Source organism: Pteropus vampyrus, unplaced genomic scaffold (assembly GCF_000151845.1).
Source record: "Pteropus vampyrus isolate Shadow unplaced genomic scaffold, Pvam_2.0 Scaffold393, whole genome shotgun sequence".
In the NCBI taxonomy this organism is placed as follows: Eukaryota; Metazoa; Chordata; class Mammalia; order Chiroptera; family Pteropodidae; genus Pteropus; species Pteropus vampyrus.
This window is the reverse complement of record NW_011889174.1, coordinates 93,098-114,286: the sequence shown is the minus strand read 5'-3', so window position 1 is coordinate 114,286 and position 21,189 is coordinate 93,098. Positions and strand designations below refer to the sequence as shown.

General features: G+C 37.6%; 1 protein-coding gene across 2 annotated transcripts in view; it reads left to right on the top strand.

Moving 5' to 3' along the window:
• Positions 1-21,189, top strand: part of KCNQ5 (potassium voltage-gated channel subfamily Q member 5) — a 469,107-nt gene that overhangs the window by 375,242 nt on the left and 72,676 nt on the right. Inside the window, exons 4-6 of one of the 2 annotated variants that reach the window (XM_011380375.2) lie at positions 6,581-6,756; positions 7,015-7,140; positions 18,021-18,131. In XM_011380375.2, the coding sequence (XP_011378677.1) occupies positions 6,581-6,756; positions 7,015-7,140; positions 18,021-18,131 (413 nt within the window). The remainder of the gene's footprint in view (positions 1-6,580; positions 6,757-7,014; positions 7,141-18,020; positions 18,132-21,189) is intronic. The other variant, XM_011380376.1, reaches the window with a different exon arrangement.

Here is a 21,189-nt window from a genome sequence, read left to right as displayed (position 1 = left end):
TTACACAGGGTCCAGGGTGATCAATTTATATTGATTTTATAAATAATACAATAGCAAAGTTCCAGTGGAGTTTAATAACAAGCTCTTTTACAGTCTCTATGTATTTTAAATTTTATTACAGTTTTTATTTTGTTCGAATCTTTGCAGTCTTCTCAAATCTCAAGAATTCATCCATAAATCATTTGGATTCAGTGACTAGGTGAACTACCTCCTACTACCTTATAAGCTTATATTTCACACTTCTAATGAGGTGCTTGTAATCAATAACTATTTCTTCACTACTTCCCAACTTGTTCACATCTGTTTCCCTTAGGAGGAGCTGATTTTAAGAGCTCAAAATAAAATACTTTTTTTCTATGCAATTTTAGCTCCTTCTTGTTTATTAGCAGTTCTATTTCTTTCTCTAGCCCCATTTTCTCTTGATTTGTCCATACAAGTACCATATGTTTTTAGTATAATTTTATTTCTGCTTTATCCTCCCTCTAATTCACTTTTTCCTGAATGCTTTATGCAATAACAATTTATTCTTGTTTTATTATCCACCTGCTTTCACAGCCTACCCCTCTCTCATCCACCACCCACCCATGTCACTTTGGATTTTCTTATCCAAAGAATGGTGTACCATACCTCTTAAGGGCACAACTTTTGGTGTCAAGTAAGGACCAGCTCAACCACTTACAGATGTTTAGCCTCAGCTAGTTGACCACTACAGGCCTTACTTAGTTCTTCATTTGTAAGCAAGAGATGGTAATACTTCCATCTACCTCATAGGGTTGTTTGGAGGACTAAAAACAATGTACATCAGGGTTTCCCAACCTCGGCATTATTGACATTTGGGACTGGGTAATTCCTTTTCCCGGGGTCTGTTCTGGGCATTGTAGCATGCCCAGCAACCCTGGCCTCTACCACTAGAGGCCAGTAGCAACTCCCTTTGCAGTTAGGACAATCAAATAGTATGTCTCTAAACATTGCCAAATGTCCCCGGGAGGCAAAATTGTCCCCATTGACAACCATTGATGTACATGAAGCGTTTAGCACAATGTCTGGTACATAGTAGGAATTTAATAAATATTTGTAATAGATTGATGATCAGATGAATGAATATTCATTTCAAATTCAAGTGGCTAATATAATGCTTGACATTCGATTAACTGCTTAACTCATGAATGGATAAGTAAATGAATCTAAAGCGAATGCACTTCAAGGGTTATCTGTAGTTTTTACCTTATACTAAAATGTGGTATCTTCACTTGAGACAAGGCTCTTATGTTTCAAAAAACATTTAGATAGTTAACTAATTGCAAAGCTTAAGTTATTCTACCCATTTTTCCCCAGTTTTATTGAGATATAATTGACATATAACATTGTGTAAGCTTAAAGTATACAACCAATTGATGTGATACACTTATATATTGTAACACCTCCATTACATAACATAATTACCATTTATTTTTTGTGGTGAGAACATTTAAGATATACTCGCTTAGCGACTTTCAAGTATATAATACAATATTATCATATATAATCACCATGGTGTACATTAGATCTCCAGAACTTATTCATCTTATAACTAGAAGTTTGTAACCTTGACCAACATCTTTGCATTTCCCCTCAATCCCCCCAGCCCCTAGTAACTAAAATTCTAGTCTGTCTCTGTGAGTTCAACTCTTTTGGATTCCACATATAGGTGATATACAATAGTTGTCTTTCTCTATCTAGTTTATTTCACTTAGCATGATGCCATCAAGGTCCATCCATGTTGTTACAAACATTAGGATTTCCTTCTTTCTCACAACTGAACCATATATATATATAATTCTTTATTTATTCATCTGTTGGTGGAACTTCAGTTGTTTTTATATCTTCACTATTGAGAATAATGCTGCGATGAACATGGATGTGCAGATGTCTCTTTAAGATCCTGCTTTAATTACTTTTGGATATATACCCATAAGTGGAATTGCTAGATCATGTGGTAGTTCTATTTTTAATTTTTTGAAGAACTTCCATACTACTTTTTATAGTGGCTGCACCAATTCGCATTCCCACCAACTAAGATTCCCTTTTCTCTTCATCCTCACCAGCACTTGTTATCTCTTGTCTGTTTGGTGATACCCATTCTAACAGGTGTGAAGTGATATCTTATTATGGTTTTAATTTGCACTTTCCTGATGATTAATAATGTTGAGCATCTTTACCTATTGGCCCTTTATATATTCTCTTTGGAAAAATGTCTACTCAGTCTTTGCCCAATTTTTAATCAGACTGTTTTTTTATTATTGAGTTTAGAAGTGTCTGCCCTCTTCTATTCGGGGGCGGGGTGGAACAGAGAGAATTTGAGAAGGATTGGCATTAATTCTTCTTTAAATGTTTGGTGGAATTCACCAGTGAAGCCATCTGGTCCTAGACTTTTGTTTGTATAGAGGTTTTCTTTTTTCTTTTTTCTTTTCTTTTTTTTTTTTTTTTTTTTTCCCACATCTCCATGTATGTTATAGAGGTTTTCAAATTCTTGTTTAATCTCTTTACTAATAATTGGCCTGTTCAGACATTCTATTTTTTCAAGATTCAGTCTTGGTAATTTGTATGTTTCTAGGAATTTATCCATTTCTTCTAGGTTGTCTGTTTCATTAAGATTTGTTCTTGGAGGTTTATTTTGTCCTTTTGTTTGGAATATATTCTACCATTTCTTCATTTTTCTTGACTCTCTGTGTTGATTTCTGTACATTACATAAAACAACCACCTTTCCCAATCTTGACAGACAGGTTTTTATAAGAGATCAGCTTCATCAATCAGCCTAGCGTGAGCTTCTGGTTGTCTCTCAAACTTTTGTTATTGTGTAGCTATCTTCTTTGTTCTTAATGGCTCCCAGGTGTTGAGTGTTTACCAAGGCTGTACCTTCAGGCAGCAGCTGGGAAAGTATGTAGTTAGGCCCCTTCCTTAGAGAACCTGGGAGGTTAGTGATTTTTACCTGCTTCATCAGTGCTCATCCCACTTGTATAGCCAGAGGGAAGTAGGTGGGGAGGAGAGCTCCTGAGCCCATGAAGAATTTCTTCTTTGCTGTAGTCCTGTGGAACTCATGAATACAAGCCCCAGGTGACCCAGGGACCTTTCCCTCAAGCAGCAGCCTCAAAAGCAGCGATACCAGATTTAAGTACAAGCTCTTTTGGGGAGCTACTGGCAACTTTGATAGGGCCAGAAGAAGAGGGCAAGGGAGGTGTCCATCCAGGTCTCCAGGAAGGATTACCGTCAGCTCCAAGATGCTTGCTAAATTATAAGCCTGACCTTCAGGCAGCAGCTACTGAAGAATGCAAATAGAACTCTTTGAGGGAAAGACTGGGAGATGAGCGTTTCTGCCTCTTCTCTCTGCACTGAACCATGGGGGATAATCACCATGAGTTCTCACATCCGTGAATAGCAGCTTCTTTGGGTGCTAGTCTTGTGGGTCTCATGGATGCAAGATTCAGAGTTAGGTGTTTTAGGGTCCCGTCCTTCAGGTGGGTTCTTAAAAGTTGAGGCACTAGATGTGAGGTCCAAACCCTTACCCCCTCAGGGAGAGGCTAGAAATTGGGTTCTCTTCAGATTATATGGCACTGTGCTGAGAGTGGGGTTTATGACAAGAGTGTGTCTCACCTTTTCCTACCTATTTAGACGTATGTAAATTTTAATTTGACATATAGGAGTCCCTCAGCTAGTTTCTGGATTTCCTTGAAAGGGAATTTCTTCATTCAGTGTGTCTGTGGGAGGAGAGGATTTCAGGAGCTTCCTACGTTGCCATCTTTAAAGACTGCCCCTGCCCAGTTTTATAAGAAGTAAATCTTAGTGAGATTAGCTTCTTATAAACTTTAATGGATGATCACTATGAACTATTATGTTGCAGTTGAATTCAGTGCTGAATATTGAGGTGACCCTCTATTAACCTAAGAGTGTTTTAAATTAATAGTCTAGTCATTAAGCCACTGATGTGGTAAGAGAAAAAAGCTCAAGCTACTTTTAAGTGTCCGTTAATCTAAGTTTATTCTATAAATACTAATCAAGTGCCTACCATGTTTCAGGTACTGTTCTAGGCACTCGGAATATAAGTATCCAATCTTGTGGAGGCTCCAGTCTATAAAGTAATGGACTTCAAAAATAATAAATACACAAATAAAAGTAAAGATTATTTATAACTTCTAAAATATTAACTTAGAAAATATTCTAGGTGATACTGACAGCAAAATTCCAGTAGATGACTGTAACCCAACCAGAAACATTTTTGTGACTGCATTCATTGATTGTCATTTGGTTGCTCATTTATGATTTAATTTTACTGAACTCTGACTTTCTTCTGATCTGAATTACAATGAGGGTATTAAATCAAATCTGTGGTTACCTTTGCATATTTTGTGACTTCAGACATTTAGATTATGATTTACTGTGTGCATAATTTTTTTAAATTATCTCAAACCAGCAGTGTTCTTTTTACTTTTTCTAGGTTTTCTCTAATGAACTAACTTCGTAGCATACTTTTTGTGCTGTAGTCTAAGAGATCTGTAGCGATTTTTTTACACTAATACAATATGTATGCTTTTTGTGCCTCACCTTTTTCATCTGCAAAATAGTTGTTACAGAATTAAGTTACCCAACATAGTTGTTACAGAATTAAGTAACATAATGTTTGTAAAACACTTAAAACTAAAGAAAGTGCAGGCACATAGTAAGTTTCAAGTGCTATGTTTTCTGCATCCCTACCAGTCATTTACTTACTTCTACTATTTCTAATATTTTAACATAGTAAATGGGATATTGTAAATTTTTCTTTGTACACTTGTTGGGAAGCAAGATTTCAATGAAAACTACAAGCAAATATATATCCAGCAGGGCCATATAAGGAATATCTCTTTGTCTGTAAACCATTTGTCTCAGGAGTAATTCCCTTCAAATGATAAAAACCAAGAGATGTTTCACACTTAACTTTTTTGAAGTTTTTTCTGATTTCAAAAGATGAAATCATTGTTATAAAATTCCAACATTAGAGAATTTAATAACTTAGAAACTGAAAAGGCTATTTATGCATCTACACACCCCAACTCTCCACAACTAGAGATAATTAACGGTAATAATTTGTGTATGTTCTCACATGTGTTCCTAGTCGTATAATATAAATATTTATTAAAATAAGATTACATTGTACATACTGCTTTGTAACTGGCTTTTATTTACCTCATATAATGTCTTTGATATCTTTAACAACACATTTAGTTCCTTCTCATTTTCAACAGCTGCAGAGAGCAGTAATTCTAAGATGCACTTGTGGCTTTCTATATACAAAACCACCTAGCATCCAGAGCTGATTGAAAAAAAGCTTTCAGGTGACATTCATACTGCCATCTACCGACCCGTCTCCTTCTAAGTCCTGACCCAAAAGGGGCCCCAGGAGAGTGACTCAGAAGATCTTCTCAGTCCACATCAGGAGACAAGAGCTTTCTAAGTGCTGGAAGGACTGAGTTGAATGACGAGTACACATTCATACAGCAGTTAATCCTAAGGATCATGGGAACATTATAAATGCAATACCCTTGAACTAAAACTCCGTGGATGCCTGCTTAAAGCAGGAAGAAAATTTTATTTGAGGATGTTAAGGTCAGGCTAACTTATTTTAAAATTGCCATAGGAGGCCATTCATCCCCACTTCACATCTTCCACTTCAAAGCCTACTTTACATCATTCAGATGTTTACCTTTGGAGCAATTAAGTCCTCTTTTATCTTTTCTATGCTTTCATTAGCTGCATTTTTTCTCTTTTTAGCTTACAAAAGGGCAGGTTTTCTAAGCCAAATGCCAATAAGTCAAACATTAAATATTCATTCCCATGCAATGCACAGTGTGTATAATTACATACTCTATTGTAATAAATATAATATTATTTAATTTGTGTAGTAAACTTACACATAATTGACTGCACAGGTATAAAGAGTACTCTGCAGCGAGCTTAGAATATTCAGCTTAGTTGAGGCCTTTGTTAAACAGTATGTAAAGTTGCAGACTCCACAACATAAGGGATTTTTTTTTTCCCCCCAGAAAGGAGCTACAAGCTTCTTTGGCAAGAAAACAAGAGAAATGATTATACCAAATGGCACCTTTATAGCGGCATAGACTATGATGCCACTGTGGAATCAACTAGGAAGCAGGGTGTTAAGACAGAGGCAGAAGCTCCTTTCTGCCAGACAGAAATGCTAATGGAACCAGAGATGTTGTGGAAAGCTGTCCCACAGCTTTAGGGCTCCCTGGAACACTAAACTTCCTGAAAGCCATTGTCAATTTGTTGAAGATTAAATAGTAAGTGGTTCAGAATTACATAGGTAAAGCATAGAATGGTCACGGGGCCAGAACTAAGGCAAGAGGTAGGCCCTGTTCTCTGCCTTCTCACTCTTGGGTAACCCCAGAGTCCAAGTAGCACTACGTAGCACTAAGCCAGGTTGGGGTTCAAGATATGGTTATTTGTACCTCAAATAGGTCCAAGTGCACCTTTCTGAAATATTGTCTTGAGAAATTAAATCGTCTAGTCACGCTATTTATGGCTATTTCAACCTGTTTTTTTCAGATACCATTGTTCTTATCGCTTCAATAGCAGTTGTTTCTGCGAAAACTCAGGGTAATATTTTTGCCACGTCTGCACTCAGAAGTCTCCGTTTCCTACAGATCCTCCGTATGGTGCGCATGGATCGAAGGGGAGGCACTTGGAAATTACTAGGTTCAGTGGTTTATGCTCACAGCAAGGTAAGGTTTGCTTTCTGAGTTATAAGATAAGATGTTTTTTAACTTTTTCATTGATTGCTGTAATATTTAATAAACATCACAAACAAATAGTCATTTCAGAAACTGGTCAAAGCAATTTTGAGATGTGGTATATAATAGATTGTTTAAAAGTCATCATAGATATCCAAGACGTAGTCAAACAAATGGAATCATGAATAGATAGCTCTCTTTTTCAAAGATTTTCCACTGCTAAAAATCTTTCATTCCTTTTTTATCTAGGAATTAATCACGGCTTGGTACATAGGATTTTTGGTTCTTATTTTTTCATCTTTCCTCGTCTATCTGGTGGAAAAGGACGCCAATAAAGAGTTTTCTACATATGCAGATGCTCTGTGGTGGGGCACAGTAAGTAGAAAAATCTGTTTTTATTTATTGGATGCATGAAGTTTTTTCCTTTGAACTGTGTAATGATTCCTATGAATAGTCTCAATAAAAATATTAACTCTTAAAAAAAAGTTATATGGAAATATACAGTACTTATAATTGTTTAAAGAGTTTTCCCATCTCTTTGGTTCGACAAAATTATGTTCCATTATAAATCATTAGCAGTAATTCTTGAGTACTAGACTGTTGCCAAAATAAAAATATAACATGTTTTTAACTGTGATTAAAATGCTGATGGGCTTATTTGTTTGTTTTAGCTTTGTGGAGCACAGATTTAAATTACCAATTGCCGCACTGGATTGACATTCATCAAAAAGTTTATCTAATGTAAAAAAAGGGGGTAGGGTAGCTGAATAAAAGTTAGAAGAGTAAAATTATGGCACGAAAAGTGAAAAAGAGAAAACTGGTAACCATATATGAGATTAGAGAGTATAGTATAGACACCTGATTTCAAAATTTTCCACTTAAAAACCTACTTTTTTTTATATTTTTAGTAAGAAATGATTTTCCAAATAAATAAAAGTAATCATGACTCATATAGAAAGAAAATAAACATATGCTAAAGATTTTATTTAACTCATTTTTTTATTATTATTTAATTAAGTATTGATGAGAGAACCAGGAAGATGCTACAAGCAGTTCGAAGGACTAGCCAAAGAACAGAAAAGTATAAAGATCAGGAATATTAAAATGAATCTGCAGATAGAGGCAAAACTGGCTTCAATTAAACCACCACTAGATAGAATTTACTTACATGTCTATAGACAAGAATTATTTTGCATTACTACCAGTTATCTGCAACTTAGAGTTGTGAAATAGCTCAAAGGCCATGCCGAGCCCCATTAAATCAGAATTCAATAACCTGGACATGTATACGCTAAACAACGCATAGTTCTCCACTGAAGCAAAAACTTCCCTACTTGTAAAGAATTCAAAAAACAGTAATTGAGACATGTGCCCTAATAAGAATGTCACAGAATAAAGTGCTCTGATCAATATATAAACCATACTTCTTTTTGTTTTATTCCCTAAGATATTCCAAAAGGTTTATATGCAAAAATATACAGCATTTACAATTGTTTAAAGAATTTCTCCATCTTTTTGGTCCAACAAAGTTCACTCATAAATCATCAATATTTCTTGAGTGTCAGATTGTTGCCAAAAAAAAATACATAAATATTTTTAAATATTTTGAATAAAAAATATATTTCTTAAACTGCGATTAAAACATTGATAAGTTGTTTGTTTTAACTTTGTGGAACATAGGTTTAAGTTACCAGTTGTTGTGTTATTCCACTATATATCATAACCTCATCAGCAGGAGCTAGAACTCTTGTCATGGACAAAGGAAATTTTTCAGGACTGTATTAAAAAGAACTTGATATGTTCGTTGGTAGCATAGCAGTAATAAAATGAGTAAAAATCAGAAATGTGTACCTGAAGATTAAGATTTTTTCTCTTAAATTATCAGAGTAAATGTCTACAAGATTGTGCCACTGATAACAAGGCATTCTGTTCATTTGAATTTGGTTTCCAGCTCCTCCTCTCTCCCATCCCCACAGGCGAAAATTGGACATTTTGAAAGGAGGAAAGTGGAAAACCCAAAAGAGGGCAGTCATCCGACATTCTTAAAATACTTTTAAACGCGGAGAGCAAACAAAAATCTATGACTCATGGTGCGGTAAACTGTGTAAATTAAGAAAACAGGAGGCTTTTCTAGCCAGTGAGGAGAAGACAATTTATTATCCCAGCTTTCAAAGCAACAATTTGAATTTAAGTTCAGTTTTTCCTTCTCTTTGATAATTGTAACTATTTAAACCAGTTACTCAGGCAGTTACTCAGAGACACTCAGGCGCACCTCTTCCCACTGAGATGCAGTTGCCCGTGAGTTCAGCCTGGCAGCTCTTTATCCTTCTTCCTATCAGTCCTCCATTTCTCCTTATTACTAATAAGAATTGTTGTGTGAGAACCTCTTAATACACCTCCCACTTAGTCACCAGCTGTTTCTTTAGCCAGAATAACCCAAGTAGCAGGTTTTCAAAGGTCATCTCTGTGACTTTGGGGAGAGGGGTGGGAAAACACTCTATTTTCATTGATTTCCATTTCAGTAGTGCTATTCTGACTGAAGTTTAACCTGTGATTAACAGGTTCCTTGAATGGCCTAATTATGCCTCCATTTTTTAAAAATCTAGTCTCGAATATGAGAGTAAAAATCTTCTGAAATGTTAAGTTTCTAGGAATAAAAAAGGCCTTACTGAGTTTTTTGGTATTAACTGACTCATTAACGGAATTGTGTAAAGCCTAGAAGACACAAACAGCAGAGGGCTTATTATTTTTATTCATTATGAGAACATATACCACATCTCCAGTGTGAAATAAAGTAAATTTAGAATACTATACCCTTATCATGTGTTAATCAAGACCTTAAGGAATATATAGTTCGATACTTTTTAGGTAAAGTTGTCCATGTTGCACATAACAGACATCTTGCTAATTATGGAAGTATCCAGAGTAAGTAGAGAAATTAAGGCATCCAGAATTGAGTGTTTCTAAGTGCTGGGCTTTGGTGAGAAAAGGAAAATTCCTTTTGTTAAAAAAGCCCCAAGTATTGACTTAAGTATCAAAACGCCATTTGTGGTCAGGGATACAGTATTCCAGTGAATTCTAAATACTAATTACGTAACTCCTTTCATTAAAAAGATGTTGTGGGCTATTTCCAAGACTACCTTTTGAAGAATACAGTGGTGTGATCAGCACTGCTCAAAGCCAATAACAATTCAAAGAACTTTGATCTCTAAAAACAATTCCGTACTAGGTAAATAACAGTACCTAACTCAAATGGGATAATGGAGATAAAGGGCCTGGTACTAAGACCATAACAAGTGCCCAAACAAAGATGGTGGCCACTTTTGGTGTAGTCACTGCTATTGTGGATATTAGATGGAAGCACCTTTATAACGAAAGAAACAGAAAGAGCTATATGCTTCATGGTGGACCCACAGCTTACGCACAGGAGGGTCTCGGGAATTGGGGGTTGTGATTAAAAGATGTTCTGGGCTCTGAAGTGGTAACTCAAGGGGCCCTGATGACAAAGGAAGTGGAGGAGAGGTAAGGGAAGGCAATTCTAGTAGCTCAGGCGCTGGCAGCTACAGGAAAAGAGGATCTTCTGATGGGCACAGCTCCATTTAATGTTATTTCCTGTTATTATTTTCCTCCTTGTTAGTTGCTTTAGATTTATTCTGAAGTAAATTTGTAACAGGTATTTCTGGAGTTATCTTTTATCATTATCTTATTTCCTGTTATTATTTTTCTCCTTTTGATTTGCTTTAAATTTGTTCAGAACTGACTTAAGATCAGGTTTTCCTGAAGTAATTTTTTCTGGTAATGACCGAGTAAAGGCCAGTTTGTCCTCTTTCTATTTAATGCTATTTCTATGATGAAGATGGTGTTGTGGGTTTTTTAAAAAAATACAGCAGCAGATAGTATAAATCTACTCTTGAGTAAGCATCTAAATACAGCCTCCACCTGAGACTGTGTGCTTGAAATGATTACTTCAGGCATGTAGAAGAATTCAGTATCAGCCAGAGTTAGAATTCATGCTGAAATTTTTACAGTCTTTCTCGAAGCAAACAATATAGACAGCTCAATGTATAATATAGTGTACTGTGCACTCAACAGGTCATACAGCCCAAATATATGCCATAAGTTTCATCCCCCCTGCAAAATCTAAGAATAAGAAATGGTGTAAGTTTGTGGAATGAACAAAGATACCCTTGTCCTTGATAATACATTATAATTCTAAGAATCAACCCTCCTTACATTGGGTTCACCAGGACAAAACATTTTCTGGAACCACTTATAAACTCTTGTTTTCTGACTCAGTGCTGGTACATTAAATAAAAGTTAACAAGTGTTTCTTACTACCAATGCATTACCTGATGGTATCGAAGCTTTACTTGGCTATGAAATAATGAACACACCAGTTCCTAACTATTCAAGAACATTGTTCACTGCCAAGCAAATACTGAGACACACATCCCCCAGCCGCTATCCACCCAAACACCCCGGCTGTTATGAGCATCAGCAAGTCCCACGCCTACCTTAGCAGCATGCATTTGTGAAGTGCATTGGTCATAAACTTCTTTGGGGAAGTCTTTCCTAAGAAGTCTATTCCTTGTATAATATCATCTCACACATGGCTCTGGAAATTTTGCTCAGTATTATTCCATAAGTGTTGAGCACATGTTGTATGGAAAATAACAGAACGATAGTCAGTAGACCTGAGTTCTACCCTCGTCGTTATGATTTAGTGGAGGTATGATATTAAGCAATCATTTAATATCTCTGTAAAATGGCGATAGTAATATCAGCCAAACACAAAGTTGCTGTGTGTGTTAAATGAGATTAGGACATGTAGATGTGCTTTATCAAGCACTACACAAATGTTAGTTACTACTATTATTACATATTCGACCACAAGCCCAGAAGATCAATATAGAATGCTAATGCCCTGAGTTATCTGCCACAGCAGAACCCAAGTTGTATGATACCACCAATACAGGAGCTTCTGATGTTGAAGATCTAACCTTTTTGATCTGCTAGCTCAAGGTATCCAAATTTCAAAATTAACTACACAGGTTCTATGACTATGGAGGAGGTGGAGGAGGAGAAGAGAGAAACGAAAGAAGAATGGGGGAAGGAGGAGACTGTTGACAAACTACCAGTGTTAGTCATCCTCCCTTAATAGACCCCCTTATGGAGAAATTAAATCTACAGATAGTATATTCTTAACTTGTTCACATAAGTACATTAGCTATAAACTAGTATTCATAATTGTATCCTCAAAATCAGACCAATAAATACTTGTTGATTTGTTGCTTGAAAAATTTATATCTCCTGGTCTTGAATGAATTCTGCTATTGAAAATAATAATAATAACAGTAGTCCAGCTGATGTCTAAGTTATAATCTGACCGTAGCATCTGCCATCCCATAAAAAAAAAAAAAAATTGCATTTGTTTTGCAGTATTATTCCTGAGGAAGAATTCTTGATCACTAAACACTGAGATGTCCCCAGTGTACCTCAGACTTTGCTACTACGAATATAACTTTATGCCCATATTTGCAACCCATGAATTTTCAGAAAATATCTTTTCTCACCTGCATGACTGCAGCTGAGCATATGGAATATGAGGGCAAACATTTATCTGAGCTGTTCCCACTTGCCAAATCACCTTCAAGTAAATCGTCCATCTGGAGAGGCAGCACAAACTCCCAGCCTTCCTTAGGCTCACCAAGGTTGAGCAACAGGCTCAACCATCCCTCTCAGGTCCTCATCTATCCTGTCAGGCTGCAGCCTGAGAACGCATCTGCCAGCTTCCACCTCAGGTCATAAAGTATGGTTGATAAATGGCATCCTCTTGCTTCATGAAAGTATCGCTCTCCTTAAAATTGCGCTGGAAGAGATATTGGAAGTGTTTTAAATTTATCTTCTAACTTTTAAAAGTAAATTCAAAATTTCACGACCTTTCTAATGAGATAGTAGACACCATAGTCAAAAGTCAATGTGTAACGTATAAAAAAAATATACCTCTGCAAATTTAGACTTTATTCCTCTCATCTCCCCTTATCTGGAGCAATACTGTGATTAATCTGTCATTTGTTTGGAGTATATTATTTCTTTAATTGGCTTATTAAGAAATATTATCTTGTATGCTAAAGGCTAATGAATTTATTATAATTCCCACAGCAAACCTGTGCTAAATAAATTACTGGCAAAGGAAAAAAAAAGTAAATGAGTAAGAATCAATAATAAATAAGTGCATAAATAAATACATAAATAAATTTTGAAAATTTAATCAGTTCAGCATATGTTCACTAACATACCTCCTATAAGCTCTAGAAGTAGGTCAAAAAATGGAATTATGCCCAATATAGTCAATTTCCTCCAGGTGTGATTTCCTCCAATCCCCTCAATATCACATATGCCACCTCTCAAGACTGCCTAAAACAAGCTGCTGTTCCAGGAGCTCCCTAAAGAGCCGATGTCTTTGGGGTTCTGTGTGAGCCTTTCTCTAACTTTAGATCCAAATGAAACTAATCATTATGGGGTTCAGCCACTGAAAAATTCACAAGATTTCCGAAGGATAGAAATGGGTTTATTGTTTAACACAAGTCGGGGAGAATACACACCAGAAGGGCTTCTGCTACTCAGTCCGTGTGCAAAGGAGCCACTGATATCCATTAGCAGAGCCTTCCAGGTGCTGGGAAAAGGAAAGAATGGTAATGCAGTTGTCCTGTTCCCAGAAGACTCACCGGTACTTCAAGGACAGCTTGACCTGAAAGTTAAGAAAATCAATGAATATCTATGCAAGCTTCATCTGGGGATGGTTTTATCAAATGCAGCCAATTAAGGCCTTAAAAAGTCAGCAGCTAGATCAAGCATATGGGCCAGTGTGAATTCACAAAGAAGGCTCACATCTTTTTATCATAAATTTATCTTAGAAACATCATAATTTCATCTCTGGTGCTACTTCTCCGTTCACATCAGGAAGCCCAGTGGTCTCCTTTCGGCCACAAGATGTGAACTGATGCACCCAGGAAACTCCCCACTAACTTTCTCCTTGGCATGGAGAGAAAGGAAACTGCCCCCTATTGCCTGACCCTTCTCACACTTAGCCTGGCAACAAAAGGCCCCTGCACTTTCGACCAAGCAACACCCTAAATGACTTTGACTTTGAAATCGGAGTGGAGGAAGTTGCTGCGGCTGGCCGCACTGCTGGTCATTCCAGTCCCCTGCATGTGAGGAGACATGATCATCCGGAAGCCTGAACCAGAGTGCAGAGAAGGCAGACAGAGCCTTCGCTGCCCCCAGAGGGACCCCAGGGTGCTGCTCTCAGAGTTCAAAACTCAAAGTTCACAACTCTTGTAAGGGCAACTGTCTTGGAATGAGAGGGAGCAGGCGTTCTTCTCTACTCAGAATAAAACACTGAGCACATTGTCACTTCGCCATGTCACATTCTTCAGAATTAGAGGCAGTGGTTTAAAACCCACTCTCTGAGCACTGGGCCAAGGAGAATAACTCAAATGTATTATTAGAACGTAAAGCAAACCCTGAAATGTAACATTATCACCGTGACCAAACCATGAAATTTCTTTTTTAGTTCATGATTATTAATAAACTGCTGTAAAAGGATTGAACTATTTTGCAGAAAAAGCATAGCAGATTAAAATCATTTTCACATATTTAAGATTAGGAACCTGTAATAAAATTGAGCTGGAATATTTTCATTGCAATCTCAAGGAATTCCTTTGAGAGTCCCATACTGATACTGCTCGTGGTATTTAATTAACTTGGCTACTAGGTTCTGCTACGAATTCCCTCTCTCCAACCTTGGATGAGCTTCCTCTGCCCAGTAGGCCTCTCGTTGATTTGTACTTAACACTTTCTCACACTCTCACAGCCCCAAGTCTTTTCCTCTGTTCCAAACTTTTCTCTCCCCACAGATGATCTCACCCTCTTCTTCACTGGAATTGAAGGGAAACAGCTCCAGCATTCTCAGTCCTGCCCTCCATTCACACTGTGTCCACAACTTCCCCCCACATGAAAGAGGTGTCCTTTCACCCTGCCACGGCTAACCCCTCCAACAGTACTCTTCATCCTATTTTCTCTGCCTTAACTCATCATAAAGCCACCAGCTCTTCCTTCCCCAGGCTCATCCTCTCTGCAAACATGCGCAAATACGTTTTAGAAAGCATCCCCGCAGAGTCAGAGATTTCAAGGAGTTTTTGCCCTGTTTCTCACTCCATTTATCACCAATATTCTTGAAAGAATTCTTCATTGATTTACTAAATATTCATTGAGTTCCTTCTACTTCGTGGCAAGCATCATGCTAGATGTCAGGGAGATAACAAAGAATAAAGACATGGTTCCTCTTTCTAGTAAAGGAAATAAGGACCCTTCCACTAAAAAATAAAAAATAAAAATAAAAAAATACAGCAAACTGCCACTTAGGACAAGTGCTATTAAGAAACAAGAATCTGAAATAGAGATGACCAGAGGCCCTATTGTAGACAAAGTGGGTAAGGAAGTCCTCTCTGTTGGCGAGATATTTTGAAGAAGACCTGAAGGATGAGAAGGAGCCTTGGGAAGAGTAGGAAGAGCACTTTTGGCTGAGGGAACAGGATGAGGCAGAAGTAACCTGGCATGTTTGAAGAGCTGAAAGGATACTGTGGTTAAAACGCAGTGAGCGAGGATGAAAGCAGGATGATCTTAGGAAGCAGGTGGAGTCCGTGTCACGTAGGCCATGGTTAGGAGCTTGGAATTTATTCTGAATTCAATGAGTAGCCATTGAAGTATTTTTAGAGGGCAATAAGGAAATGATACCGCTTGCAGGAGTGTGGAGAAAGAACTGAAGGGAGGCAAGAGCAAAATCAGAGAGCAATTTAGGGGCTGCTGTAGCTGTCTTGTCTATCATGGTGGCAGTGAAGACAGAGCAAAGGGGATAAATGTGCAGTATCTTTGGGAGATAAAATCAATGGGAATTGCTGATAGATTCAGTGAAGGGAGTGAGAGAACGGAGCAATCAGGGTGACTCTACGGCTTCTGATGTGACAACGGAGTAAATGACAGCGCTCTGGATTACAGTGCGGGGGAATACATTTGGGGGAGTAACAGGTTGAGAAGAAACAAGAGTTCTGTTTTAAACATGTTAAGTTTAAATGACTGCGCAACATGCAAATAAAAATATCAACCACAGATGTAAGAATCTGGAGCTCAAAAGAATGGCCTGGCCTGGAAGTATAAATTTGGTTTGTTCAGCATAAAAATGGTATTTAAATCCACGAGAACATTTAAGATCATCTGGGAAGAGAGAAAAAATAAAAGAGGAGCTAAAAGAGAAAGGAAAGTTAGAGGATAATATAATTTAAAAAAAAAAAAAAAAAAACAGAAAAAGATGCAGAACCAAACCTCAAGTGATATTTAAAGGTTGACTAGAGGAGGAGGAGCCACGTAAGAGGAGCTATAGGAGATATAAAGGGAAAACCACAGAAGTGATAAGAGAAGAGAGATTCTAGAAAGGAGTGGTCAGGTGAGTGGAGTACTTCTGAAAGGTCTGGCATTGTGGAGTTTATATCCCTCTATCATTTCTTTGTCTCATAAACTTACGACTCCTTCAAAGCCCAGGTAAGGTGACATGAACAAAGCAACCACTTTCTTAGAAATCATCAGTAACTACCTATCTCCGTGTCCAATATCTTTTCTCAGTCCTCATTCTCTTTGTTATCTATGAGCCTGTGACATCGGGAATCACCTGGTCCTTTGTGAAACTCCTCTTCTCCGTTGAGTTTCTGTTTATATAACCCATTCCTAGTTCTCCCGCTTTTTGAAAAAAATATATTCTTCTCTGACTTTCCTTTCTCTTCCATCCCTTAAATGTCTGTGTTTCCTGAGGTCTCTTTGGACCCCTTCTTTGAATGCTCTGCAATCTCATTTATTCACAAAGCTTAAACAACTACCCTGTGCCCGATTCCAAAACCCAAATCTCAAGGGAAACCCAATCTCTCTCTCTCTCTCAAGACTCGGGTTCACGATCTCAATTTCCTGCTCGACTTTTCTAGATCTGAATCATACTGACTTTTTTAAGAACCTTTCTTTGCAAAACCAAACTCACCTTTGCTCCAAAATCTTCTCTTTCTCATATTTTTATTTATGGTGGAACTATCTTCCCCTTGAAATTGTCAAGTCCTTGTTGACCTAGTCTTCCCCTTGATCCCAGACAATCAGTAAATATATTTCTATTGACTTCCTAAACACATCTCTTTACTCTCCACTCCCGTGTAGTCCCATCGCCACTGTTCCAATTCAATTGCTGCATCATTCTGCCAGATCTTGCAGAACCTCGTTGGCCCTGGAGAGGAGCTGGGACTGTTCTAAGTGGCATGGGAAGACCCTGGAACAGTTTGATCAGGGGAAAGACATGAACTAATTAGCGTTTTTCAAAGACACTCCCTGGTCCAGCTTTAGCATATCTAGTTAACCTCTTTCACTAATCCTCTTCAGGCTCACCATGCTCCAGCCCAGCTGAACAGAACCTACCCTTTCTGTTCTCACTGCTATAAAGCTGGTCACCTGATTCCTCCCCTGCAACCCCCTTCCCCGGCTCCAGATCACCCTCTGTATCATTTCTGCCTCTCAAAATATTACTCCTTTTTCAAAGGCTAGGTATGATCACATCCTCCCCAAGCTGGTAATAATCTATCCTCTGAATTCCCGTGGTAGATTAATTGTGCATCCATCATAATACCTGTCTTGCCCTATTTTGTGTTTTAATGATTTGTGTGTGACATGTCGCCCTCTTATGCTGTAAATATCTTAGGACAAGAACTATGTACCTCTTGTTTTTGTTCCACTATAAATCATAACACGTACCTTGCACACACCAGACCTTCAGGAAATGCCTGCCAAGGTAATAAATGGACAGCCATAATTAACATAAGTTATTGTTTTGTGTACTGATCCAGTCCTAAATCTATGGTGCTATCGCTTCTATATCACTGATGGTTATCCACTTAACTTAAATAACCTTTCTTGGAACACACATTAAAAAGATGGAAAATAAAATTGTGTTATAAGAGAGGAACAAGTATGTAGGTTATTCCCTATCTTAAACAAAGAGAGGTTCTGTTATGCGTCATGGAAAATTAAAGCACAGTAATAAAATGCACCCACAAGACGTGTTGAATAATGATTTAGTGGAAACGTTGCTTTGCCTCTTGTTCATAGGTCCTAACTTTCCTCTCACGTACTTAAGCTGCACATTCTATTTATTTTGTTTTTAGATTACATTGACAACGATTGGCTATGGAGACAAAACTCCCCTAACTTGGCTGGGAAGATTGCTTTCTGCAGGCTTTGCGCTCCTTGGCATTTCTTTCTTTGCACTTCCTGCCGTGAGTATCTCTGCAAAAATAAAGCAATTTAAATTAGATCTTAAAGGTTTGTTAGTGTGAGCTTTCACAAATTCATATGCCCAGGAACATATCTATATTGTTTACAAATATAATTTTTCTGATATAATATCGACCTTTCTACATATATCTATGTGGATAATTTATTTAAAATAGTTTTCCCTTGGAGACACTTAACCTGAGAGTTTTATACCAGCTAGGTCTTTATGACCAAATAATAATTCCGATGGCATCGACTTTCTGTCAACATCCTACTAATACATTTAGAATATTTGTAAAGACAAAGATTTCTTTTTAAGCTGATCATTCCAATTTGGTTTATAATATGTGCTACTAAAGAGATAGATGTGCACAAGTGTAGTATTTATCCATTTGAGTGAAAATTATATGACCTTAAAGGGTTTTCAATGTGTCAGATGATTTATTCTTTGTGTCATCATCATTGATTTTTCTTAATGAGCACTTTCTGCATCTTATCAGAATGAAGAGCACATTTATCTTCTTCCAAGCTTCTGATTATTTTCCCCTTAATGGATGAAGCTCCTCCATTTTCTACTTGTTTCTTTAAAGGAAATTGATCAAAATATTACAGTTTGCCTCCATCCACAAGTGGCAGCAGTCATGCTTAAGGAACAATAGCCTTAGTCTTGCTCCAGACACAAGCTGACTCATAGTCACAGTCTCTGCCAAGCAGAGACCCCAGAGCACGCCTCCAAGGAAGCAGAGGGGGTGGGGATTTTCAGCACCACAGGCTTAGCTAACAGGGTTCCTTCTCAGCCTGTGAATGAGTGCAGAGGACATGCTTGTCCTTCCCATGGCCACTGTCCAACTCCGGTTTGACCAGCTGATTCTACCCCAGACCACACAAAATCACAGAGAAGAGACTGAAAACACCATGCAAAAGCTTGAGCATTAGACCTCATTGTGAATTCTGTTTTTGTCATGTGCTACTTCTGTGGCTGTTTTAGTTTGCTAGGGCTGCTGTAACAAGGTATCACAGACTGTGTGGCCTAACCAACAGAAATGTATTGTCTCACAATTCTGGAGGCTAGAAGTCTAAAATCAAGGAGCTGTCAGGGTTGGTTGTTTATGAGGGAGATGAGAGAAGGATGTGTTCCAAGCCTCTTTCCTTGGTTTGTAGATGGTAGTCTTTTCCCTGAGTCTTCACATTGTCTTCCCTCTGTACGTGTTTGTGTCCAAATTTCTTCCTTTAAGAACACCAGTCATATTGAATTAGGTCCTACCTTAATGATCTCATTGTAAATTGATTACCTCTCTAAAGATCTTATCTTTAAATAGGGTCACCTTCTGAGGAACTAGAGATTAGGACTCCAACATATGAATTTTGGAGGGACACAATTCAGTCCATAACAATAACCTTGGGTACGTTTCTTTATCAGTATAATGAAGGAAGAATTATTACACCCAGAGAAATTTTGTGAAGACCTATATGATAATGCAAGTCCAGTGCTAGTCATTGTTTTCTGTATGAATCTCAATATATGAATTTACTGTTGTAAAGTGACAAAAATCAAAGAGAGTCAAAAAAGCATCTCACTTATTCAGAGTCAACTTATCCAGCAGTCTCAACAATTTAGAACGAGCAGAGCTTCACTTAATAATCAGATTTCTTATAGGAAAATACCTTAAGAAAAAATAAAATGCAATTTGGGGCTTTTTTCCCCAAAATAATGGCATGAAATACCGCTGCTTTTGTGTTTATACTCATCCTGAGGCCACATATGTAACAACTTCTGTGATCCAGTGAAACACCACAAACAGGGAAGTTGTCAACCTCTGGGCTGTTAAAATCCACATTATAGGTGCTGTCCTCGTGGGAGAGCCTCTTGAGACCTATGCAGAACCTTTTCTTAATTTAGAGAAAATTTTGATGAACATGGCTATATAGCTTCACAATTCTTTGAAGATTATAAACAGCAAATATAAAGATAGACTGATAGAACAAACACTACAACAAGAAGAGATGGTGAAAGACAACAACAAGGGAAGGAAAAGAAAATCTGTAAGCAAGCTATATATAAATGTTCAAAGGCATAAAGACCTAGGGCCAGTGAGTGTTAGGGTCAGCGCACCTCTGGGAGCTGGCTACATCCAGCACAGAGAAATACGTGCCCCTGTCAATAAACTTTGGCCTACTACAGGGAGCTTAAACTGTGTCACTCTTTTAGGTTCAAGATCAGAGACTAAGTAATCATTCTTGGAAAGGTTTCTCAATAAAGTGATTATAAAATTTTATTTATGTAAATTAAATAAATATATGCTGGAAATCAAAAAACTTGCTTGCACAGAACATTCCCTAACAATGCCAAGAAAAGTAAACTTTACCATGGATCTTTTTACTGCAACCTCTGTAAAAGGTGTTGAGCTCTTATATAGTGAGTGAAAGACTAAATGGTTCATATATACCTTTAAAAAAAGAATGGCTGGAAATGCCATTAAGTCTTGTGCACCTGCAGGCCGACATGTTGTCTGATTGAGATTTAGGAGAGCACATTGGCATTTTGCTAAGAAAGTTATATGTCGATCATGGGCCACCCGTTTAGGTTTTCTCCCACCCAGGAAACCTGAGAACTAACAAAGAGAAGAGCATTTTCTCATCTTTTCTCTCAAAGCAAAAGGACTCTTTTGTAGATCACAGAGTCACAAAGGCCACCCTTTCCAAGCTCCACTAAGGGGTTACTTTCCCTAAGGCCTAATGAGCTTGCAGAGGCAGCCCCAGCTCTTCGCCCTCAGAGGCAGGTCTTTCTCTTCTTCAGGATGCTCCCTCCCTCCTGCTTGATACTCCTAAGAGTATCATTTGGTCTATCCTGTTTGCCATGTGTGGGGTATGAATTAGGCTCCTTTAACCTGGAAGATAACAGGGATAAATATTTTAAATGCTTACCAAAATATATTTTCTTCCCATTTGGTGTTTATGTAGCCCTTCTTGGCATAGTACTAAAATTTAAAACCTAAAAATTTAAGTAATGCGATCTTAGAAAATAGATTACAACAAAACTCAATTTCTAAGAATTTGTAT